At 50.2% G+C, this 25,268-nt stretch overlaps 1 protein-coding gene across 1 annotated transcript in view; it reads left to right on the top strand.

Annotated features, from left to right (window-relative positions):
- COL4A1 (collagen type IV alpha 1 chain) overlaps positions 1–25,268 on the top strand; it is a gene marked incomplete at both ends in the record, with an annotated part of 140,888 nt that overhangs the window by 42,178 nt on the left and 73,442 nt on the right. Inside the window, one exon of the mRNA XM_080688873.1 lies at positions 13,132–13,191. Coding sequence (XP_080544999.1) covers positions 13,132–13,191 — 60 coding nt within the window. The remainder of the gene's footprint in view (positions 1–13,131; positions 13,192–25,268) is intronic.

Below are 25,268 nucleotides of genomic sequence, written 5' to 3'. Positions count from 1 at the left end.
GCTGCTGCCCCCAGAGCTGGTGGTGGGTTTTCTGTCAGGAGGCAGGTAACATGGCCAGGGGGTGTCAGGTAGCTGGATGTCACTCTAGGTCTCACACAAGGGGCACAAGGAGTCCCGGGACCTGGCACTACGGTGGCCCCACCTGGTAATACAAGCCCTTTGACATGTCCACTCGAGAGTCAAGGCCTGTTTAGAGTAGATGCAGGGCCAGGAGATGAGGAGAGCTCTTAGCACTTGTTTTTTTTGTCCTTAAATTGATAGAATTAAGCCAGGTGTGGTGTTGTATGCCTGTAATCCCACTACTTGGAAGTCTGAGACAGGAGGATCCCAGGTTTAACGCCAGCCTCATTAACTTAGCAAAACCCTTAGCAACTTAGTGAGACCTTTTCAAAAGGAAAAATAATAAGGGCTGAGGGTGTGACTCGGAGGTAGAAGGTTTCTGATTTTAACCCCCAGTCCCCCCCCCCAATTAATAGAATTAAATAGAAACAACTGGTTTGTTTTGATTAAAATTATATTTTATCATGTTCTAAGCATTCTTAGTAAAAGACTTCTAGCATCACATAGAAAAACCTCTGTCCAGCTGGGCTGTGTGTGTCCTGCCAGGCCTATTTTCTGTCCAGTCCATAGTAGCTTCGAGAAAAGGTGGGCAACCAAGTCCTTCCGCTCCTGAAGCCCAAAGGTCCCCATCACAGCTTGCTCCACGGAGACACGCTGTTTAGAGAAGCATCCGTGTAGCCAGGCGTGGTGGCACACACTTGTCATCCCAGCATTCGGGAGGCTGAGACAGGAGGATCACAGTTCACGGCCAGCCGCAACTACTTAGGCCCTTTGCAACGCAGTGAGACCCTGTTTCAAAATAAAGTATTAAAAGTAAGGCTTGAGGTGTAGCTTGGAGTTGGAGGTAGGATGCCCCTGGGTTTCATCTCCAGTACCGCAAAAAAAAAAAAAAAAAAAAGTAAGTAAGAAAGAGCATCCTTGTCAATAAAATGCTTTGAAGTGGCTTTAGATTTGCACGTGCTTTGGAATAGCTGTGTCCTGTCAGAGGAGAGACGGGGCCAGGCAGCAGTCCCTGTTGGCGCTACCTGACTAGGGTCAGTGCACTGGAAACATCATAAAGCAGTGGAGGTGGGGTGAGGGGTGTGGACAGGGTTGCTGGTTGAAAGAGCACCGTCTGGTGAGTTTCTAGAATGTTCTGGATGTTAACATGTCCAATATAATTACTTTGCTTTTAGAAACCGTATTTTTGTTTCCACAAATCTCCTAAAACTGTATTGTATGCCCAGTAGATAATAGGCAAATAGGTAAGAAGTGTCAGTGAGAGAATAAAAGCACCAAGGCTATTTGCGTATTATTTGAATTGATGGATCAGGAACTGACGTGTTGGTATTTTCTAAACAAGCTCTAGTTAACCTCAGAGGGAAGTCAATGCAAGGACCAAACAGCCATTTTATTTCATATTTATTTTCATAATGAACTGTGAATGGCTTAATGCTGCTAAATAGTTTTCTGACTCCCTTGGAGGGACGAGGTTTTCTGAAGTGTCAGTAGCCGTGCCGCTGCGTAGCAGTACGTCTGTCCACGTCTTAGCACATTTGCTTTGTGTAGGTGTCTGTGAACTTGAGTGTGGATTCTTTGTGCATCTTAGGAGGATTCTGCTTAGGGTCCCGGGGAGAGTGTGGTCTGGAGGTGAGTGTGCACATCCTCCTGCGTGCAGTGGACCACGGTGCCTCCAGGGACCCCCCAGATACCTCTGGATGTCCTTCGCCGCAGCACAAACACCAGCGTGTCACTGGGAAACCACGGCTTGACCAACAACCCTTCAATTTTTTCCTGTGGTTTTCCTTTCTTTTTTTTAACCATAAATCTTGTAGTTGGGTTTTTAGGTAAGGCTTTTGAAAGTGCCATTTATGGTTTGTAGAGGAGCATTTTTGGTGTACCAGCCATTATGCCTCATATACTTATGAGGGTTTTAGTTCTGCTCTGCTCAAATGTGCGTGTGACCTGGAAGCACTTCCCGTTGAAACCTTCCAGAAGGGTCTCTGGCCATTTGTCAGGGACACAGTGGGCTTGCTGTACCAGCTTTTACAGGTGTTCATTATTCTGCAAAATTTACCACATGCAATTTGCTTGCATTTTGTTTGAGTTTTCAAACGTGGTCTTAAAGATCCAAGTTAGATAATGTTAGCCCAAGGGGCTGACATTTCCTAGTCCGTGCCACTTTAGGATCTGTTGTGTATAAAGAGTATAAATAAATACTTCCATTTCTTCTTGGAAAGTGGCTTCACAAGTGAGCCTGGCATTTGACTCTGAGTGCAGTTATGAAAATTACACATTACTTTCCTTCGCCTGTCCGGGATTAGTCTAAACATGCAGATTTTTCTACAACCCTTCCCATATCAGACAAGAAAGGTGACTAGCTGTGGTTGCCATCATGACTGAATATTTCCTAGTCTTTCTGGGCACTGTCAGCCATAAATAAATCAGTAATACACACCTGTGTGAGCACAGCACGTGCTGAGGCTCTATCCCACGAGCAAGCGTATCGCCTTTGTTGTCCTGGCCCCAAGTAGCGAATGGCTTCCCCGACCTAGAGCGGGTGCAGACCCTCTAGGGTGCCTGTCGGCGCAGGCCCGCGGGGGTCAGTGCTGCGGAGGTGCATCGGTGTTCCTCAGATGACTGCCTCTGTGCTCTCCCATCTCCACATTTGGTTCATACTGTTCCTTCTGCGGGAGTGTCCCCGATCGCCACCCAGGCTCTGCAATCCCAGCTGTGGCTCAAGGTTCCTGTGAGCTGCTGCCTCTGGGAACATGAGCACAGAGCTGAGCCAGGCCCCCTGACAGGTGTTTCTCTAACCAACCATCATTCTCCCCTGCCTCCCTCCTCTCCTCCGCTCAGCATCCTCCCAGTCCAGAGGAAGTTTTCCTTCCCGAGCACCCACATTTGTATAGCAGCAGCAGCAGCAGCAGCAGCTTTCCTTTCAAGTAGTAATTTTACACATGCATTTCTACCTCTAGGCTAGCCCACACCTGAAGGAAGGACCCACAGCTCCTCCACTCTCTCCCGTGGTGCCTAGAACCTCCTTTGAATTTTAGGCAAGTTCATTTCATGTCTGGCTCTCCCTGAGCCCTCAGAGGGGAGACAGGTGGACAGGATTATCTGGATCAACGTGTGGGGCTGTCTGCTGGATCTGTAGTCTTTCTTACAGAAGAATTGACATTTTCCCCTCACTTCATTGTGAGTTAAGTTTTAATAGACATGATGAAGATGAGCCATACAGTTTGACAAACAGAAGAAAAGTCATCACAGCAGGGCGTGGTGGCAACGCCTGTAATCCCAGTACTTGGAAGGCTGAGATAGGAGGGTCACAGGTTCCAGGACAGCCTCAGCAGATAGTGAGACGCTCGGCAACCTAGTGAGACCCTGTTTCCAAATAAAGAGAAAAGATAGGGCTGGGCTGGGGCTGTAGCTCAGTGAAACACACACACACACACACACACCCCATGAAATTTGTCTAATTGACAGAGGTGTTACCAACTAAGAAAATGGAAACCTGTTATATCATAAAGTAAGAAGGCTCACAAGCCTGGCCTCTCCTTCCCTCCGCTCCTTTTCCCAAGGGAGAGTAATTTTAAAGTTTGGTTGTGAGGGGAGGGAGGCATCGGCGGTGATTTCGCGTGTTCCATGGTGAGGGCGGCACTGGTGGCTGTGGCCCCAGCTCCGGGACCTCTGTCTTGGAGCCGAGCTCCACTCATTCTTGAGATATTTCGCTAGTCACGTTGGCTTTCCACATTTCCTTTTGCAGTGTTATAAACCATAGGGCTCCTTAAGGGCTCAGCCGGTGGAACGCAGAGGGTAAATAGAAGATGGCCTCTGCGTCTCAACATGCAGCAGCGGCGCCTCCTGCCTGGGTGTGCTTATCTGTTACCTCTGGAGAGCAGCGGCCGGGGAGTGTGCAAGTTGCCCCGCTGAGCCGAGGGGTGCTGGGCTCTGCGGAGCCCCCTCTATGGGCTCCTGGCAGTTGCCCCTGGTGTGGTATTAAGCCAGGCCGTGGTTCGGAATTTTTCATTTAATGTAGGAATGTGCGGAGCGCGTTCTGGGCCCAAAAGGAAAGGCCCCAGGTGTTTGCCACGTTCTTTGGGTTTCACATTTAGACCCCGTTAGGAATTTTCCTGGAGGTGGAAGGCAGAAAAGATGGCGGTAGGACCAGAGGGCCGCACGTTGGAGGCCCAGGCCAGCTTCCCCTCTTCTCAAGCCCACTGCCCCACAGAGGGTGGGGGTTCTTTTGCAACAGCTTAGAAAGCGGTGTGCAGATCCACCGGAGAGACAAAGATGTTAAAAAGACTAGACCGTGGACATTCGAGTGAGGCCCAGGGGAGGCAGTGTAGACAGGAGAGGGGCAGCCCTGCGCCTCTCACCCCACAGTGGCAGGGCAGGACACTCCCTGGGACCTCCTGGACCAGAGAGCCTTGGTCCTGTCTTCCCGCCGTCTCCACCTCCTCCTGTGCCCCCATCTACCCTCCCTCTAGTCCTCTCCCCTCCTCCACCCCCCCTCTTTGTTCATCCCTCCTCCTTCTATTTATTTCTTCTCTCATTCTTTAAAACACGTCTCACCTAACTCTTTGCTAAGTTTCTTTAATGTGCCCCTCCCAGTCCAGGTGGGCTAATAAGTATTATTATTGTTGGTATTATTATTGTCGTTGTTGTTGTTGTTGTTGTTGTTATTATTATTATTATTATTATTATTATTATTATTAATTTGCAGGACTAGGCATAGAATCCAGGGGCATTCTACCTCAGAGCTACACTCCTCTTCCTATTTCTTTATTCTTTATATTTGAAACAGGGTCTCACTGAGGTGCAAAGGGCCTCACTAAGTAGCTGACACTGTCTTCAAACCGTGATCCTCCTGTCTCAGCCTCCCAAATGCTGGGATTACAAGCGTGCCCACCGCGCCCGGCTTGGGTTGGGTTTATTGATGGGCCGGGAGAAAGCTCATTGTACTTCTATGTGAAGCATGCTTTTAATGAAATGTTAGACAAGTGTGCTAAGCGGCAGTCTGTCCAGGTTAGGAATTGCCAGGGGAGGCACCTGTTTGTTATACCTGGTGGCCGGCCCTGCGTTGTCTCCCTGAGAATGTGCTGGGCCCACTGTGGCGTCTCGGGAGATGGGTACAGACAGAGTAGAGGGGCTGCTGACGCAGTCCCTCCAGGACCTCCAAAGCGGAGCGCCATGGGGCTCGGGACCGTGCTGCTCAGCGGGGCCTCTCTCTTCCTGGGCACACCCCGCGGGTGTCCATGGTGGCTCGCACAGGCCCGGCTGGCAGGGCTGTGTCTTCCTCCGCTCTACTCCTGCTTGCCTTCCTGCACCCACGTCTGCCATGCAGACTTCTGTCTTTACCTGGCTTGCTACCTGCTCTGCTGTGTCCTCAGATCCGGGCCGCCGGCCCACAGCAGGGTGAATGAGAAGTGAGTGCCATCTGTTCAGCAGGAGGCAGCTGGGGCTGGTCCTGAGGCTGGGCGCTGAACAACACCACAGCCCCTGCCACCCATCCCTCTGGGAGGCCTAGGTGGAGGCTGTGCGTGATGGCCGGCCTTAGCCCCGGCAGTCAGAGGTCAGAATGCCCGAGCAGCCAGCTGTGGGGTGAGGTGGACCGGGAGAGAGCCCATCAGGTGTGGAGGGCGCAAGGGCGCCTAGTGCTCTGGACCCACAGAGAGGGAAAAGGCATGGCAGAATCCCCTGGGCTTCAGCAGCGCGGAGGAGTGAGCAAGCCCAGTCCAGTCCTCTTCATGGCGGGCTGAGTGGTATCTGCCCTTCTCTGAAGGATGCTGTCAAACCTGCCTGTGGCTGTCCTGACACCATCCTGGAAGGGCTGGCGGGGAGTCAGGTGGGGAGGGGAAGAGCGACGGAGACTGTCTACACGGACTGGGAGCCCAGAGTGCAGGGAACCAGAGAGGGTAATGCCACTGAGGAAGGACCTCTGTGAGGACTCCCCTGGAGTCGGGCTGGAGCTTGATCCAGGGGGCACAGAGCCCTTTGCCCAGGGCTGTCCCTTGCTCCAGAAGATGTTGGGGTGAGGCGCGGTCCCACCCTGTCTCTGGGGACTCGCTGATCCCACCCCCCGTGTGTTCCAGGCCAGTGACGCACAGTCACGGGGAGTCTCGCCAGGTCACACATGTCCACCCGCGGGTCCCAGAGGACACACGCAGAGAGCTCCCATCCTCCGCCCACGGGCAGCCATCGAGTGACCACAGTCACATGATGACTAATTATAGCCACATCTGTCTGCAGCTGGATGAACATAGGGACCTGGGGGCGAAACATTGGCGTTCTTAGCACTCCCTGTAGGCCATCTTCATCCCCGGGCAGGACACTTAATGTCCACCCCCGAGCAGTGGGAGAAAAGGGAATAAAACCATGAAATGAGTCAACAGAATTGTGCGGTGGGGAAAGACGGTCCCAGAACTGAGGTCACACGCTGGGGGCCGGAGACGCCAAGCGAACACCCTGGCATTCTCATTGCCCGTGGGAGCCCACGCGGACTCGGCAGCAGGACGGCCGGAGCCCAGCCCGCGCATGTGGACATCTGAGTCATGCTAGGAGGGATGGGGAGACCCTGCACACTGGAAATTCAGTTTGTTTCTCAAAATTTTCATGCTGCCTTTTTTTTTTTTTTGCCAAGAATGTCTCAACGCTTGGAGTTGTTTTCAAATTATAGAGGAAGTATTTTACCATTCTAAAAAGTAGTAAGGCTTCTTCTGTGTCTGTCTTCTGTTAGTGAATGGGAACAGAAATGTTATTTAACTAACTTCTTTTGGTTGAATTAATGATCAAGAATTATTCCTACATCTTTGGGATCACATTGACCTTAATTGATCAGAGCAAAATTATTTTTAAGGTGAATTTTATTTATTTATTTTATGGTGCCAGGGATTGAACCAGGGCTTTGGGCATGCTGGGCAAGTGCTCTGCTACTGAGCTGTGCTCCAGCCCTGTCAAAACAAAATGGTCATGCTATAACAACAACAACAACAACAACAGCATTAATAAAACACAGATGAGATTGTATCGAATGTAAGATCCATGAAAGTGAGTCCTTCACCCTTAAAGCCACAGACATATCCTATCTTTGGAAGTTCAAAAATGGTATGTAAATGTAAGCTTTAGGAACGTGTTATTTGTGTTGCAGCATTTAAACTGCATTCTGCTCCTGCTTTGTTATTAATTTTTAAATTCTATGCATGATTTTGGGGGTAAGCTTTATGCAGGCTTCCCGTTTCCCAAGGTGACAGTCACACTAGCAGTGTCTGGGACCCTTGCCGCTCTGCTTGGTTTCTGCCCAGGAAGCCTTCGCATGCATTCTTTCGTCTACACATATTTCTTTAGTTGGGTGGATCATTATTCAAAAGACCCCCGAGGAATACTAGGACAGGAAGACACGGGGGCCAGCAATATCCCCACGAAACTATTTTGACATTTTGCACAGCACAGAGAATGTGAACAGGAATTTGAAAGATAAGCTGTTTTGACTTGGCAGCCCTCCACATGTCCCTATTTGGTGGGATGCGAAGCACGTAGAATTCACGAAGGATGTCGGAGGCCTCTCTCCCATAGAACGTGGGGAAACTGTCAGAAAATTGAGGACCTCATCCGGTTTCACGCATTCCAGACGTGCTTCTGTACAGTAGCCAGGTCACCGTGCGCTGATGAGGGTGCCAGCGCAGGTGCCAGCGCAGCCCCCAAGTCTCTGGCCCAGGGCGGCGGCCTTCTTCCCTTAAAACAGGGCCCCTCTAGCGCGGGAGTGAGCGCGTCTCATCTTGGGTCCTCCCATGGGATGCTCGCTGCCGCCTCTAGATCAGAGCAGACCTCGTCTCATGTAGTCTTGGAGCTCCTGCCGCCTCGGCAGGAGCACCGCGTATTGTAAAGCCGCGTTTGTGTATTCTTAGAACTTAACACACTTGCTAACGTTAATGTTGAGAGTTCTGGGACTCTTAATGGGAACATGGGAGAAAGTTTTAATAATGTTAATGGTTTTAACCTATTCTGAAGAGTTTGCAGAGAATCTAAGCGATGTTTGGTTTAGGGATTACTCTGTAGTACTTTCGCATTCCTTTCATACTGTGTTTTTTGTTTTGTTGAAAGTTGGTCTCTGCTATTGAAGTTATGTGTGTGCGTGTGTCTGGGGTGCGCTGGGGACTAGTATGTTTTTGTCTTTTCTTCTGTTTTAAACAGTCACTTCGAATGGGGACACAGTTTCATACTCTCCTGGCAAAATTTTAGGCTGTATGTTCCACTGGGAAGAGGCTGAATGAACTTTCAAACTTATTTATTTTGTGGTATTGGGGATTGAGCCAGGGGCATTCTATCTCAGAATTACACTCCCAGCCCCACTTTTTTCTTTATTTTGAAACAGGGTCTCTCTAAGTTGCAGAGGGCCTCACTAAGATGCTGAGGCTGGCTGTGAACCTGTGATCCTCCTGCCTCAGCCTCCCAAGTGCTGGGATCATAGGCGAGCACTGCCATGCCTGGGCTAGACTTTCACATATGACTTGGTTTTCCTAGGGTTTCAGGAGTGGTAGTGATAATGTTTCTGCCTGAGAAGCTCAAGGGTAACCTGTCCACCTTGGCCACCTATTTGCTGCTGTCCATGGATGGTCAGCTTTAGGAGAGTCCAAGCCCGCAGCTTGCTTGTCCTTTGGGGTCTGGCAGTCACACTCCTGGGCCTCCAAATGGGGCCCGCTTTCCTCACCACTTCCTCCAGTTCTGACCGCTGGGGTTAAGTGTCTCTCATGGGAAGAAAGCGCAGGACGTGGAGCTAACCTACTTGCCGTTGGGGCGCCAGGAGAAGGGCAGGGAAAGGAGCAGCCCTTCACAGAACATGCCGGCTCTTCCAGCCCCAGACTCCGAAACAGATGGGATGGAAACTCTTCCTCTAAGGCCCGCCGCCATCCAGATGTGGGGAAGAGTGAGCAGTCCCCATAAAGTCCTCAGCTCTGGAGCCAGTGGGGCACGCTCAGGGAGCCCACAGAAGCGGCATCTCTTTTGGTTTTGCTGAGAAGCCCAGACATAAATGTAATTCCTTGGGAAATATGCAGTCTGCAACACAACCCTTATCCCGTGAGGTCACCCACAGAACTGCGAATCTGAGTAGCCTGTAGAGTTGACAAGCCCCTTCAAGTGCAGTGGTTACAACAGATCCAATGCCCGTCACTTAGGGATTTTAGTGAACTACTATTTCAAAATCATGCATTATGCCTAATTCAAAAGGGCACACAGTTCGTGATTTATACCCTTGCTAGTGGTTTACCCTGAATCACAACTGGAGCGTCCCAGTGTCAGGGTGAATCAATCCACCAAGTGCATCAGTGAAGTAGAAATTGTAAAGACCAGAACAGTGATGTTTCAAAACAGACTTTGTTTAGTAAAGCAAGCACGCATCTTCCAATTTTGATTGGTTATTCTAAAAATTAGCTGTTTTTAAGAAAACCGTTTGTATAAGATCTTAGGCCACCCAGAATGTGACATAAAAATCATGGTCTTAAAAACATTCCTTTTCTGAAAAGCTGACCCTACTATGGAAGATATTCTTAGAATTATCCATTCTTTGACATTGCCTCCTGAGGCCAGAATGGGTAATAAAATTTCCCATATGAATAAAGAAGATAAACATTTCCCATATGAATAAAGCTATAAATATGTTTGGTCTGGGATTTAAGAAAAATGTGTGTGACTTGCAGGACAGGCGTGTGGGGGAGGGTGGGAGCTGCCCTCATCCATCATTTCTCATCCCGGTTTTTCTGTGGCTTCTGTGACTGCGGCGTTGTCCAGGCCAACGCTGTCTGCTTGTCACCATGCATGGCAGCCTCAAGCCCAGGACACAGCTTGAACCGAGTGTCCACCACCCTGGCCTGGGCAGGGTGGCCCTCATCTCGAGGGTCCCTGTACTCAAAGCATCTGATGGGTCCTGGGACAGTCCCAAGAATTCCCTTCTGTAGCCTCCTTCAAGTCGAACAGAATTAAGCTTCTGAGATTTTATTATTTCAGAAGGGAAGACCAGAACCTCCATGTAGCCTTTTCACCCTCGGCCCTCTGACTTGGCGGGTCCGTCCAGTGTTGCGAAGCACCCCCGCTGACTTGTAAGCAGAGAAGCTGACTACTTTGGGCTGTTACTGAGTTTCTGCCAACTGCGTGTGGGTAATTGGTGCACGTTTCCTAAATGGACTCTGCAGATAACGGAGTTTCAGCTGGGTCGATTTATCCTGCGCATGCCTATAGGAATGGAATGATGGAACTTGGCAGAACAGAAGGAGCAGAGCTGTATTTCTGAACCTGCTCCATGGCAGGAGGGGGGTCGCCTCAGTCTTGGACAGGGGCTGGCCCCCAACCCGCGGGTCTGTGGCTGCCCACCTTCTGCTTTTCTGGCCTGGGTGCTGGCCTGGTGATTGACTGGTTATCAACCAGTCATTCACTGGGTTATTTTCTAGGCAGCTCCAGCTCCCAGCCCTTCCTGGCTACTCAGGTGACCTGGCTTGGTCCTGCAGTCACTGTTGGGTTCCCTCGGGCGGTGTCTTCCCACAGTGCCACTGGACGCTCACACACTGTGAGTTCAGTCACAGGGATGCTGGGTTGTTACCTGCAGTTGCTGTGTGGGGTTGGTTAGATAAATACCACCAACACAGCACCAGGAGTGTGGTACCTGCTTCTCCATTCCATTGATTCTAAGATGCCCATAGATCCACCTTCCAACAATACTCCCATTGGGATGGATCTAATAATTTGTGTGCGTGTGTGGTACTTGGGGTGGAACCCAGGGGCATTCTACCTCCGAGCTACACCTCCTGCCCTATTTTTTTTTTTTTTTTTGGTGGTACTGGGGTTCCTGGAAGCCCTTCTACCTTAGGGCTACACTCCCAGACCTATTTTTTTTTATATTTTTATTTAGAAACAGGGTCTCCTAAGCCAGCGCGCGCGGCTGGCTTCGAACCTGCGCGATCCTCCTGTCTCTGCCTCCCAAGCGCGGGGATTACAAGCGTGCGCCACCACGCCCGGCCCCTATTTTTTATTCTTTATTTTGAAACAGGGTCTCACCGAATTGCAAAGGACCTCACTAAGTAGCTGAGGCTGTCCACGAATGATGATCTCCAGTCTCAGCCTCCCAAATGCTGGGATTACAAGCGTGCGCTACCATGCCTGGCCCTCTAATGTTTTTTTTTTAATTGGCGCATTATAATCATGCATCTTAACGGAGTACAGAGGATAGAGTCATACATGCACACATGATGACACACCCTTGTTTAATGAGTACCGCTCTCTTCGTGTGGGTTTTACAATCCATGTCATCTTAGGTGAAATACAGCCTTGTGCAGGGACTTAGTGAAGAACTCAAGAGGTGGTGGCGAGCCTCACAGCAGTAGATCCCACGGCTGCCCTGACCTGGGACCAGCAGGCAGGCGAGGGGGACAGCTGAGGCAGGAACATCCACCCAAGTCCCTCGATTTGGGCAGCACAGGCTAGAGATCGGGGCCTCTTCTCTGATGACCCTAAACGGTCACCAAACCCAGCCAGGAAGCAAGGCTGTGCACATGGCGTGGTTTCAGATGTCAGGAGGCTGTGAGAGTGTGCCGAAGGTTGCCTCGAATCTGAGTCAGAGGAGGAAACAGATCCCTGGGCTCTGGATTTTGGACCGTTCTCAATTGTCCCCATTCCCAAAATATAAATTAAGAACAGCTTACTGTCTTGGAGGCACTTGTTCAGATTTAAGTTTGTGAAATAAGTATCTCCAGATGTAACTGTTTCCTGCAGAAGATCTCCATGGTAATGGAGCCAGGGCCTGAGCATGTTGTTAAAAATACAGACTTCACATGAGCGCCATGCTATGAATAGCACCGTATTATCAGGAAACTTTATCACCTGGAGCAGAATATAGGCGTAAACTTCATTTCAGACATAAAATAGAGCCTCGAATAAAAATGTCAGCTAAGTTGTTGGTATCGCTCCTCTTTGCTCTTTCCACAATGCCTGTGTCCATGATGGTTAAAGCTTGGGTTCTTCCGAGGGAGGTGCAGGCATGTGTCTGTGCCTCACAAAGCGAATCTCTCCATTTCTGGCAGCTCCACTGAGTGGGCAGTGAGTGGTGGTCTCCTTTCAGCCTTGCCCCAGAAGGTTATAGTAGGACTGCTAATTCAGTTTCGATGCCTGCAAAATGGGGATGGCAGGACCTCTCCAGAAATGATCATTATGCTCATGTAGTAAGATGGTGGCTAACTCTGGTACCCGGCGGGCTTTGGACCCTGTCAACTCTTAGAACCTGACTGCATTCTGTTCCTTTCTTCTTTTTTTTATTTTTTTTTGGTGGTACTGGGGTTCCTGGAAACCCTTCTACGGCTGGGCTACACTCCCAGACACCTATTTTTAAAATATTTTTATGTGGAAACAGGGTCTCTTAAGCCAGCAAGGCTGGCTTCAAACCCACGCCATCCTCCTGTCTCCGCCTCCCAAGCACAGGGATTACAAGCGTGCGCCACCACGCCTGGCCTTTTCTTTCATTTTTAACATTAATTTTTATGTTAGAAATGAACTATAAGAACATTTGTTGTATTCTTTGAATATTCAAACTTTAATTGAATTCACAAATCAATTCTTTAGGATTTGGGCCAAAAAAACAATACATTCATTTCTTCTTTTTCTTAACCAACTTTTCAGCATGCCTGACAGGCCCTGGGAATATGAGGGCCAAGCATGGGGTCCGTTCTAGGGACCTCGGTCTCTGGTGGTCTTAAGGCTAAACCAGAAGCCTGGCATTTCTGTAGTGTTCAAATGCTGTTGAAATAACCCATTTCCAACAGAATTGGCAGAGGCAGCAAGTAAGTACAGGCAGCGTGTGTACTTTGGGACCGAGGCGTTGATGTGCTGGACTTGAGGACTGCAGCCTTGTCTGTTTGGCAAGAGGGATCCAGCCCTGGGAGAGAGACAGTCCACGGATGGACCCCAGCGGGCACCTGGCATTCTCAGGTCCTGCTGATGAGGCAGGGCTGCCTCCTGGCGAGGAAGATGCTCAAGTCCTGTTAGTTGATATTGACCTGGATTTGATTGTGTTCTCCTATTCACACCTGCTCTCTTTGCTTTCAGGGTGGTGGCTGCGATGGCTCTGGCTGTGGAAAGTGTGACTGCCATGGCGTGAAGGGACAGAAGGTAAGTGTCCGAGCTCTGAATGTAAAGTTCCTTGGGAATTACCTTCACCGCAGAAATCACCAGAAACTAATACATTAAAAATTAACCGAGTAATCAGAGGTTCATGGTAAGGCCCGATTACTGGCCCAACAGTTTCCTCAGAGGGAGACCAGACTTAACATTATTCTGAACAATAACATTACATTAAGAGCTGTTCTCCAGAAGACAATGATTAGAAGCAATGTATGCAGAAAAAGGCATTTGGACCACTTCCTTTACTTGATTCTAGATGAATAAGCATGCTGGTAAAAAAAGAAAAATTCTTGATGTAATCATCTTTTTTAGACCTGATGAATAAGAACTAAATAAAATTGTCTGAAAGTAGTTTTCATTCGACTTGAGGGCTTTCCTATTCAAATTAGTATCTTAAAACCAATTTTTGCTCATCCCATACTACTTCATTTATTTATAAAAATGTGAATATTTATTGTTTCTCCAATGGAAAATGGTACTTGTGTTTAAGAAAACCTTCCATCATTTGAGAAACAAGGATGCAGGTAGAGGTGATTTTCTCTGGAAGGCAGATTGCATCTTTGCATCTCATTGGCTGGAGGCAGGTGCCTGCCTGGTTTTTACCTTGCTTTTACAAGGGACAGAGCAGCATCCTGATGGTGTCTAGCCACAAGCCGACCCAGCAGGCAGCAGGGACCTGGGCAGACCGCCCCTGTGGCCATGCACCGCAGCCTGTGGCCTGCAGGGGGCAGCATGCTCTCTGGGACCACTTCCTGTTTTCAGGTGTCTATCAGCCAGCCTGTCAACAGTCCCACCGTGGCGGGCCACAGGTGTGATGGAGTCATAGGTGCACACCCCTGAAATTCAGCCAGTGCTACTTTACAGAAAATTGTTGCATTTCTTTTTAACTATTTGCTGAATTATCACCAACATTAGTGGGTTTTTTTTGTAATCTGCCTGCTGTTTGGTGACACTAGTGTTGCTGTGTAGTTCTGAGTAAAGGAAGTATATGATACCAGTTGGTCGCTGTCATCAACTGTAATTCATCTTCATGCTCCGCCCGGCTCCTACCTGGGGTTTTCTATGAAGACTTGCAGTGGCACATTCAGGCGTTAAAGTAGAGACAAGTATTTCTCAAACTAGAAGACTTGTGGCAGAAATGTACCTTGAATTATACACATGAGAACATCGAGCTAGCAATCCTTACACACACACACACACACACACATGGCATTTGCAGTGTCAACAGATAGAAATCAAGGCCGGTATCTGTACTACCTGTTTCCCATGTCACCCTTCGAGCAGGGGGTCTAGAGAGGGTTCAGAGTTAACGTCTCACTTTGCAAGAGAGGAGGGCTCACCCCCACGGTCTCACCTGGTCTCCCCCTGCCTTCTGGCAGCCTGTCGGGGGTCCTTAAAATTTTCCTACTATGTTCACACCTATAAACTTATTTATGTTTCTTTAAAAAAATTTTTTTTATGGGTGCATTGTAGTCATACATCTTAATGGAGCACAAGGTGGTGGAGGCACACATGCACACATCACTCGATTAGCCCTCCCCATTCCCCCTCCCTCCTCTTCATGTTCGGCTCAGTGATTGATGTGCACTCTAGGGATCCCCTCTCCTCCCATCCCCTCAGTCAGGTCGCCTTAATGCTCATCTACACTATCTGCTTCTTCCTCTAGAGCTCCTCCTGTGACCCACTTTCTCCCTAGCTTCTGTGAATTAGGGAGAGCATCGATTTCTTATTTTTTGGGGTGACTGGCTCATCTCACTTGGCATGATGTTCTCCAGTTCCATCCATTTTCCTGTAAGTGACATATTTTGTTCGTTTTATGGCTGAGTAAAATTCCATTGCGTACATATCCCATAGTTTTTTAGCCGAATTCTTTTTATGGTTCTGGGGGTGGAACTCAGGGGCCTTTCTACCTCCGGGCTATACCCCCAGACCTATTTTATATTTTATTTGGAAACAGGATCTCACTAGGTTGCTGAGAGCCTCACTAAGCTGCTGAGGCTGGTTTCAAACCTGTGCGATCCTCCTGTCTCAGCCTCCCAGTTACTGAGCTTACAAGTGTGCGTCATCACGCCTGGCTTCTTGGCCCAATTCATTTTAACTTTTACCCAAAAGTCCGCCCATCAAAATACAGTGAGCTAGACTTATCAGAGTACAGCTTTCCCGGCAGCTGGGCTGCCCTCTCCCAAGCCTGATGACTGAGTCAGCAAGACCAAGCACTGTCATGGGCGAGGGCATGGGCGCAGCAGACCCCAGGGCAGCATGGTGCCCGCGCCATGAAGGAGAAGCTCTGTCCCCGTGGGCTCATGGGAGCCGGGGCATCTGCCTAGTAGAAGCTGCGTCCTGAGTCTGAGCTTCTCGTGATGAGGCATCACAATTCCTACTGACGCCAGCTTGAGCCTCGAACCTGGAACCCCCGAGAGCTGCCCTGGGACTGCGGTGGGAGGTGGAGGACCCCACTTAGCCCAGGAGGCTTCCACCCAGGGCCGGATACTCTGAGCCAGCACCTCGAAGGAGCGTCCCGGGGCCTCCTGGCCTGATCTCCTTTGTACTCTCCCCTCTCTGTCTCCTCTGCTGCCCACTTTGCATTTTTTTATTATTTCATTAAAAATATGTAAAATAAAACACTGGCAAGCTATAAATTGGCCATTCTGAATTTGTGCTTCAAAAAACTATAATTATTGAGTAGATCCAGAGGGCCTCTTGGAACCCCATGCAGTCATTCCAGGATTTTTGTTATATCATTTAACTCATCTGGAGCATAAACAGTTCAGGTCTCAGGGTTCACCAGCTCTGAGAGGGGCAGAGGGTCTTTCTTTCCCACTGTAGGAGGAAATTGCAAACTTCTGCTTATTGTCTTGAGAGGCCTGTTAAAATAATCACTCTAGCGCTGTGCATTTCCGGTGGGTTCAGTTCTCTCACCCCAGAGTCAGCTAACAGAGGAATTTGCTCCAGCCTGGCACCCCGTGGGCGACACTTGCTCCGCTGCTACCGCCTTCCACCGACCCTCTGGGCACTGGTGCCTGGGAATGGTAGTTAAGTGCACATGGACATCGAATGAGGGTTCAGGACAGAATGCCACCCTGGTGCCGAATCTCGCAGGTCCACTTCTGAGCTGCGCATGAATGTCCGCAGTTCTCACGGGAGTCCTCAGATTAAATTCATTTTGATTTGTTGTTTTAAAAAATAGGCTAGGGAGACAGAGCTCTGGGAGAGTTAAGGTTACCTAATTGGCGCAGCCTGAGAAATGTGGGAATCATGGATTCTGAGGCTTATTTTCCTTTATCCCTTTGAGGAACATTTTGACAATATTATTTAAAACCTGCCCAGACCCTCCATGGCAATGGGCGTACCTCCAGGGGAAGTTGCCACATCACTTTTGGCTGCATCCTGCTCTCAGTGGAGATGAGTGGAATGGACAAAGTGTCTCATGCTCTCCGGATGTTATAAATAGATTTCAATGCAACCGGTTATTGCTGACTGTATCATCTCTTTGCTATCAAGTAATCAATCCACTTCAGCAGGTAAACTCATCAGGCTTTTACTGGGTTCCAGCATCATGCTAAATTGTTTGCTTTCCCTCCTGCCTGGAAGGCCACTCCTGTCTTCAGATGTTTTCTCTTAGGTAATTAATGCAGCCTTGCACACAATGGCGTGACGGGCCTGGAGACCAAGGCTGTGTGGGAATGCTCTCTACTTACACTGATTAGGGCTTCCAGTTCTCGCCTAGACACACAGAGCCCAGCTGAGCTCTCATTTTGCCTGAGAACCTGATTTTCTCAACTACTTAAGATGGTCAGAAAAACAACCCCCCTTTCCAGGAGTTAACCACTGACATTTCACTAGGGCAGAGTTTGTACAAGAAGTCTTTCAAATCATTTTAGTAAGATGCCCACGTTTATACAAAATACCCACTCTCTTCTATGACCCTGTAGTGTCAACAAAAAAGGAACTTAAAAGAAGGGAAGACATACAGTGGTGGAATGACTTATGTATTGAGAGGAGAGGGGGTGATCAGATTCCAGGAGAAGCTGTTGAGAAAACAAATACTCCATTTGACTGAGAAGGGAGTGATCCCTCTGGCCTGGGACCATGAAATAAAGGGACAGCTCTCTTAGGAGCCGGGGCCAGCCAGCCCGTGCTCACTGTCACAGACCTGCAGGAATATAGACGGGTTCCTGTGGCACACCTATGTGTAAAGACACACGTTAGTTTAGTGCCATTATCCAGGGGAAGGAGCCCTGGGGCCAGTTGGTGAACAGTTTCGCAGGAAAGGTTTGGCGGTTTCTAAGGAAGTCACCTTTTTGCAAGGACGTTCCCAAGCCAGGTCTTCTCCAAGCAGAGCCGCAGCCTTTCTGATGAATAAGGACAGCTGCGTGAGTTCTCGTGTCTTTGTAGAACACTTTCAACTTGCTGTTCCCCAGACCTTTACCAAAGATGTGTGGAAGAAGCGCGTCACCCTTGATCACCCGTGTGCCCGTGCAGGCCCCAGGCCCTGCCCACAGCGTGCCCGGCCAGGAGTGACGTGCCCCTTGCCCACCTTAATGCGGAAAACTCTGGCTCCTGTTCCTTATGTGGCCTGTGATAGTCGGTTGTTTTCGTGCTAGATTGAAATTATGGTCAAAAAGTGCCTTAGACTCTGATGCTACTTTTAAAACAAAAGGTCTTCTTGTTTCCAGAGATCAGATCGTGAACATAGGGTATTTCTTTAGTTGCCATTAAATCTTAAGTGAAATTCTTATTTCAGACAAGAACTGTATGTTTTTGGTGTTTTTGGAGACTTCAACAATCTTCAATTTATAAATATATTCCATTGATCTTTCTTTTAATTTATACATGGTTGATAATAGGAATAATTTTATCCATGATTTCGCTATGAAATAGAAAACATAAGAATACTTTAGTGCTGGATGAGTGCAGTGGCGCATGCCTGTAATCTCAGTACTTGAGAGGCTGATGCAGGAGGATTACCGGTTTGAGGCCAGCCTCAACTATGTAGTGAGAACCTCACCGACTTAGTGAGACCCTGTTTCAAAACAAAATCAATTTATTTATTAAGCCCTTACTATGTGAGAAACTTTGCTCCTAACTAGAATTAGCCATTTAAAACTATGGCATATTTAAAAAGAAACTCCGTCTCGTCACTTCCAAACAACCTAGTAGAGAATGTTAAGAGGCCTTCTTAATAAGTGTAAGAGGCCTGACGTGGTGAGCCATGCCTGCATCCCAGTGCCTGGAGACTCACAGGAGGAGTGCAGATTTGAGGACAGCCTCAGCAGTGTATTGAGACCCTCAGAACCCTGGTGAGACCCTGTTCAAAGTAAAAAATAAAAAGTGTTGGGGATGTAGCTCAGAGGTAGACTGCCTCTAGATTCACGAGTTGTTTATTTAGAGCATCAAGCACGTCTGAAATCACTCTGAATATTTCTGCCGCTGGTGGAATGTCTTTGTGTCCGGAAGGGGTCTGAGCATCTTAGGAAGCAGTAGTGTCCAGCTCAGCTCGGCCCGTGCAGTGCTTAGACGTCTGAGGATGTGGACCCTTGGGATGGTGATTCCAAGAAGGTTCCCAGGACAGAGCAGTTGGGTGAGCTGGGGCCGAGCGGCCCTTTGGCTGTGGCTCCAGGGCATCTCAGAACTTCTAAGCGCCTGTACCTCCTGAGCCTCCTGGGAGACCGTGTATCACGTACACTGCCTCCGCGCAGACCTCAGGTCTTCCATGTCTCTGTGCTGCTCCCCCACGGGCCTGGGCATAAGTTCATCCATCACTGACCGAGCCACTCTGACTGCCCATTCCCAGCGCTGCCAATGGGTCAGATGGACGACATTTTCCATGGACATGCTCAGCAAATTTAATGTGTCCTACGTGCACACTCGTACCAGCATCGAAGTGGTCAGGACGTTTTTAGAGTCATGATAGACATGAGGAGAGAGCTTGCTTGCCTGGACAGCCGGACACTCCTGAGGCCAAGACCCTCGCCTGACCTCTGGGGGAGGCTGCCGGCTCACAGAGGGAGAACGGAGGCCAAGGATGCAGACTCGCCCCCTGACCGAGACTGAGGGCGGAACGAGGCTTGGGAACGCAGCAGCGTCCGTAGGTGCTGTTTGTAGTTTTTGGTGGAGGAAGTAGAGCAGGGCTCACGTGGGAGGTCTGTCTGGAATCACCCTGATTGTAGCCAACAGAGTGATCTTATCACCCACTTCAGAATCATCATCCCCTAAGACAGGAAAATCTGCTCTCTCTGGGCTTTTTGTTGTTGTTTTTGGTACTGGGGTTTGAACTCTGGGGCTTCTACATCAGAGCTACATTCCCAGTCCTTCTTTAAAAATGTTTTTTGAAACAGGTTCTCACTAGGTTGCTGAATCTATGTTGCTGAGGCTGCTCTTGAACCTGGGATCCTGCTGTGTCAACTTCCCAAATGCTGAGATTACAGGTGTGCGCCGCCATGCCTGGCTTTCCCCGGTTTTAGTTTCCTAACTTTTTCAAACACCTGTGCGTGTTCCTGTCGCTACCTGCCTTTCCTGGTGCAGCTGGACTCAGTCACTGTCATGGCACCAGGGCGAGGCACCAAGGGCCTGAAGGACAGAGGCTTTATTTGGGTTCATGGTTTCAGTTTTCTGTCCAGGGTTGGCTGACTCCAAGACAGAACATTGGGCTGGGAGGGTGTGGCCAAGGAAAGCTGCTCACTACTCATGGTGGTCAGGAAGGAGAGAGAGAGAGAGAGAGAGAGAGAGAGAGAGAGAGAGAGAGAGAGGAGAGAGGAGAGAGTTGGAAAGGAGGGAGGGAGGGAGGGAGAGAGAGATGGGGGGAGCACGTGAGAGAGAGCTTGAGCAAGCACGAGCAGGGGCCAGAGACAGCGTGGAGCCCCCAAGGGCACCCAGCAAGGCAAGGACCCCTCCCTTCGACTAGGTCCCGCCTCCTATTGTTGCCAAGAGTCCATTGAGATTCTGAGCCCTTCGTGTCCATCTACTGATGCGGCCCGAGCCCTCAGGGTCCAGTCACATCCCCAAAGCCCACCTCTGGACACTGCTGCAGGAGGACCAAGCCTTCAGCACCGGAGCCTGTTCAGGTTCTGGACCCACCGCGCCACCAGCATGTACTGGTAGGGGTGCCGCGTCCCTCCCTCCTCCCCAGCCCATCTCCTTGGCCTAGGCATTAGGGTGGGGACCCCTTGTGGAACGTTAACAGAGTTTCTGGTCTGCCGGGTCCGGTGCACCAAGCGTCTGAGCCTGCGCACTCTGGGGCTGGGCGAGCCGGCGCGTGGGCTGGCGGCCCCCCTCCCGTGGGCCGTGTCTGTAGGTCAGGACACTCTCTTTCCCCTTCCATGTTTGTGGAGTGCCTTGTCATGCCAAGATGTTTTCCAGATGTCCCCTATTTCCTATTTCCACACACTGCGTGTGAGTCACTCTGGCAGAGCGATCGTGGGAATCGGCGTGGGTTCCCACATTCACCTACTTTTCTTTTTCTGATAGTTCTTTGGAAACTAAGACTTAAAAAACATGCCTGAATCCAGGGGCGAGCTCTCAGCACTGCACCGTAGGGAGCCACTAACATGGATTAAGGGGACCCCAGTGCACAGCCAGAGCTGCGGTCCCGCCCCCTCCCACGATGCTCTCCGGGCCCCGCGAGGCAGAGAGCTGCCCAGTTTGCAGCTCATCCGCCCATTTCTTGCCATCGGTACGGGCAGCTCCTTGGGCCCTGTGTCTAGGCCTGTTGGGCTCGTGGGTCAAGCACCACCGTGGCGGTCCACATCTCTCAACCAGCAGCTGTTTGGGGCCTACCGCCTCCAGCTCAGAAGGCCCAAGGAGTGGATCTTGCCCCCGTGTCTGGAAGGCATACTAGGGAATTAAGTATCTTGAGTGGCAAACTGTCCTGTGACTTTTTAAAACCAGACACTGTCTGCGAGGACAAGCTGTCACCATGATGCCCAGCATGGGCACTGCTTGTCCTGACTATTTATGGAAAAAGAAGGTTGCTTTTTTTTTTTTTTTTTTTGTAATCACAATACTGACAGAACATTGGCTGCAGGAAAATAGCTTTCTTTTTAAATGAACAACATGTTTTAATTCAAGATCAAAGACTCCACACAAAACAAACCCTGACACACAAGAACCAGGCGATGGGGTTTTCCTCCGGTTTGTGGGTGGGAGGGCCTGAGCATGCAGGCCTGATTCTGGGCAGCACGTCGGGGCTGGATGATGAGCAGACTGCCCCCTCCCAAATGAAGTTCACAGAGCCCTCATCCTTGAAGTGGCTGCGCACAGCGCACCGTTAAACAGAGGAAGAGTTAGTCAGAGGTAACGAGCACGCCAGATGGCCCCGGGAAGCGGGACCTTTGTTATATTTGCCCCTCTGGCAAATCCATCACGTCGTCAAAGGTGCGCTCGGACCCCACCCACCTACAGTGCAGCTGTCTCCTTGGGTAACCGCATCGTTTTAGAAAAGTATGGCGCCAATCCGGACCCCAATGCAAGCGACTGTAGATTTGTCCACATGAGATTCCAGCAAGAGAAGCCAGCGGTGTTGCTGGCGTGTTCTAAAACACTGGGCTGGACCATTCCTGTTAGAAGTCCCTCCCTGGGTCTCTCCCTTCTCGGTCTCAGGTCCGTCCACCTTCTCTCTGGCAGACCCACCTGCAGGTAGAACAAGGATGCTTTGGGAGACCCAGGCTAGACGGGACTTCTTGCACACTTCTCATTGGACCACGAGGGCGTTGCCAGCACCCTTTAGAGTGCAGTAGGTCCAGGGTCCGTGTGCTGCTCTAGGAGACAGGTCCACGGCTCGTTCATGCTGTAAAGTTGAGGTCTGTGGTGTCTGGCTTTGCGCTTGGTTTTGAAATGAGTCTCCCTGGAAGATGGGCAAAGGAACGGAACGCATCCACAGTAGATCAGGCTGACCACCTGCCGCCCGGGGCCCCACGCACCCCCACTCCCTGTCACTTCCCCGGGCGCTGTGAGTCCTTGGCAGTGGTCGACAGGCAGTGACGCCTGCCTGACAGCCTCCTGGTGTAGGAAGCACTGACCTGCACGGCATTGGGGAACCCCAGAGTGAGCGCCCCCCAGACCACCATGACCTGCAGCCTCCCCACTTCCCATCAGCTTTGCCCGGGTTTAGCGTGGAGATTTTGACACTAAGGGGAACCCCTGGGCCCGCATGCCCCACCTCTCGGCTGCACAGGACACCTGGAACTCAAAGGGTCCAGTTTTGTGACTGTGAACTTGTCGGAGAGGTGTGCTGGCCATGGTATGACCTCGTGGGGAGGGCGAGGTGAGAGGCGGGGATCCTGGTCAGTCCAGCCAGGCCTGAGTGAGGCCTGGAGGATGTGTCCTTCCCAGTCCGTCTGACACGGCTCCCTTCCTGCTGGCTCGTGGCCGCTTATAAACAGCACCTCCTGAGTCACCTCCTGGCGTGGGTGGTGTGCTGGGTCTGCCTGTCCTGATAAGGACCTGGGTCCTCCAGAGGCCTGCTGTCTTGCCAGAGTCCAGTCCCAGAGGCGCTGGGCAGGGAGGCGCACACCCTTCCCTTCCGGGACCACACACCATGCTGGCGAGGGCTGTGGCCGTCTGGCCCTTCCTCCCCGTGCCCAACAGTAAGCGCAGTTCTTCCAGGGACAGAGGTGCAAGCTCTAGTTCAAGCCTCTACCTGCCAGGGCAGCCATGAGCGACCCCAGCACAGCCTGGATGCTCCAGGGTGCGGCCAGGCGTATCGAGGGCCAGGTGCCTCCTTGGGGCCATTAGATTGCCACCTCTGCCGAGGAACTCCTCCTGGGCCACGGGCAGGGCATTGTGAGGCCCGAGAGAGCGGAGGACTTGTTGACCACTCGCCTTCCCCTGTCTTATCTTTTAAACATTCTGCTCCGTGTGTCCCTCCTGTACTGTCTGCTGCGAATCTGCCCGTCTTCTCTGCTTTATCTCCCGATAACTCAGGAGGCCTTCCGGGACTCGTACTCCCTGCCTGTGTGCTTGTTGCTTGTCTCTCTCTCACATATGTGCAGTTACACATACACACACACACACACACACACACACCCATCACTTACACAGATACAGATATGCAGCACATGCACACAGATATACACACAGAAACACGCTCCATATACACACACAGAAACACAGTGCACATATACCCTGATACATACACACCAGATACACACTCAGGAACACACAGCACATACACACCACCCACAGGCACACACATACACTCACACACAGCACATACACACAGATACACATGCACCACATACACATTCACATACACAGCACATACACTGATACATACACACCAAATACACACTCAGAGACACACCAGCCATACACACTCACACACAGCACATAAACACACAGATATATAGCATGTATGCTCAAACATTACACACATACCATACAGACATCACATATACTCACAGACACACATGTGTCCATTCAGGCACACACATAACCACATACGCATATATACCACATGTACAAATACACAGAGGTACTGCACACACACAGTGAGCACAGTCCTCAAGACCCTGGCCCCACCTTGGGGCCGTCCTCCTGCCCCAGTAGGCCATGTCCCTCCTCCTGTGTGCAGTGTTGGGGCTGCCCCTCTCGGGACTCAGGTGACTGGACACGTGGGTCAGGGCAGGAGAAGCGCCAGGGCCAAGTTGGCAGGGTGGGGGCAGGAGGCCGGAGCCCCTGGAGCGCACGAGGGCCTGGGGTCAGTTTGCTACTCTAGGTGAGAGGTCACTGCCTCTAGTTCTGGAGACTGGGAAGCTCAAGGCTAAGGGGTCATCACCTGGTGGGACCCACTGCCTCCTAGATAGGTCTTCTCACTGTGGCCTGAGGGGCCGGGGGCTCTCCAGGGTCCCCTTCCTGTGGGCACCGTTCACGCCTTGCCCAGATCACTTCCACAGGCCCGCTCCTCAGGCTCTCATTGTGGGTGCTAGGACTCCCACGTTGAAGCTGAGACTCCAGTGCAGCGTCTCCCTTCCCATTGGGAAGGAGGAAATGTGCCTGCCTTCTAACCAGGATGGTGGCAGCTGTAAGTGCCCTTGTGATTGGATGTGAACTTCTCCATAAGAACAAGGTCCAGGCATTGTGACCCACAGTAGAACGCCTCTAGTGGGAAAGGTCTCAGCTCTCTGCGGTCCCTCCCAGAATGGAATGTCTGCTGTTCACTGCTCTGGGAGCTTTCCGATAAATGCCAGCGGTTCCTTAGTCCTTGATCAGAGCCAGCCCTTTTAGATCAAAACGTGATTTCACCAAAAGGAGCCGTGGTATGCAGTGGGCGTCTGAACGCTCGTTCATTTGCAGAAAAAGGAGGTCAGGCCCGTGATGGCTTATGACTTTACAAGTAGCCACTTCCTCTGTGTCACATTCTTCCTCCATGACATGTTCTGGGAACGGGCGCCGTGACGCTGCAGGATTAGCCGTCATGAGTGTCAGTAGCTGGCTGCTTGGCTCCCTATATAGAGTTTCTCACTGGAGTTGGATGGATCTCGGCGTAGTTTTGGTGTGCACCATCTGACTGGTGATGGTGTTGCACACGCAGTTCCTTCATGTATTTTTTGGCCACTCACATTTTTTTATTTGAGAAGTGTCTATTCAGTTCAGCGGTCTATTCAGCCCATTTGTTGATTGAGATGTTTAATGTTAGGTTTTTTTGAGTTCTTTATATGTGCTAGACATTAGTCCTGTCCTCTATCAGAGGAATAGCTGGAAAAAAATTTTCCCCATTATACAGGCCCTCTCTTCAGACTCGATGCTTTTTTCTGTAGTACAAAAGCTTTTTAACTTAATGCCTTCACATTTATTGATTTTTTTTGTTTTATTTCCTGAGCTTTGGGGAGGTGTTACTATGTGGATACCTCTACTAGTGCCTATATGATGGAGAGCTGGTTCTGTTTTCTTCTAGTAATTGCAAAGTTTCAGGTTTAATTTCTAGGTCTTTGGTCCATCTTGACTTGACTCTTGTGCAGGGCGAGAGATTGGGGTCAAATTTCATTTTTCTACATATAAATATATAGTTTTCTCAGCTGAAGAGGCTGAGAAACTGGATATTTGTTGATAAGGCAATTTTTTCTCCA

The sequence above is a fragment of the Muscardinus avellanarius genome (assembly GCF_963383645.1).
Source record: "Muscardinus avellanarius genome assembly, chromosome: 2".
Taxonomy (NCBI): domain Eukaryota; kingdom Metazoa; phylum Chordata; class Mammalia; order Rodentia; family Gliridae; genus Muscardinus; species Muscardinus avellanarius.
Note: the sequence above shows the minus strand (reverse complement) of the source record. Positions and strands in the feature narration are given on the sequence as shown.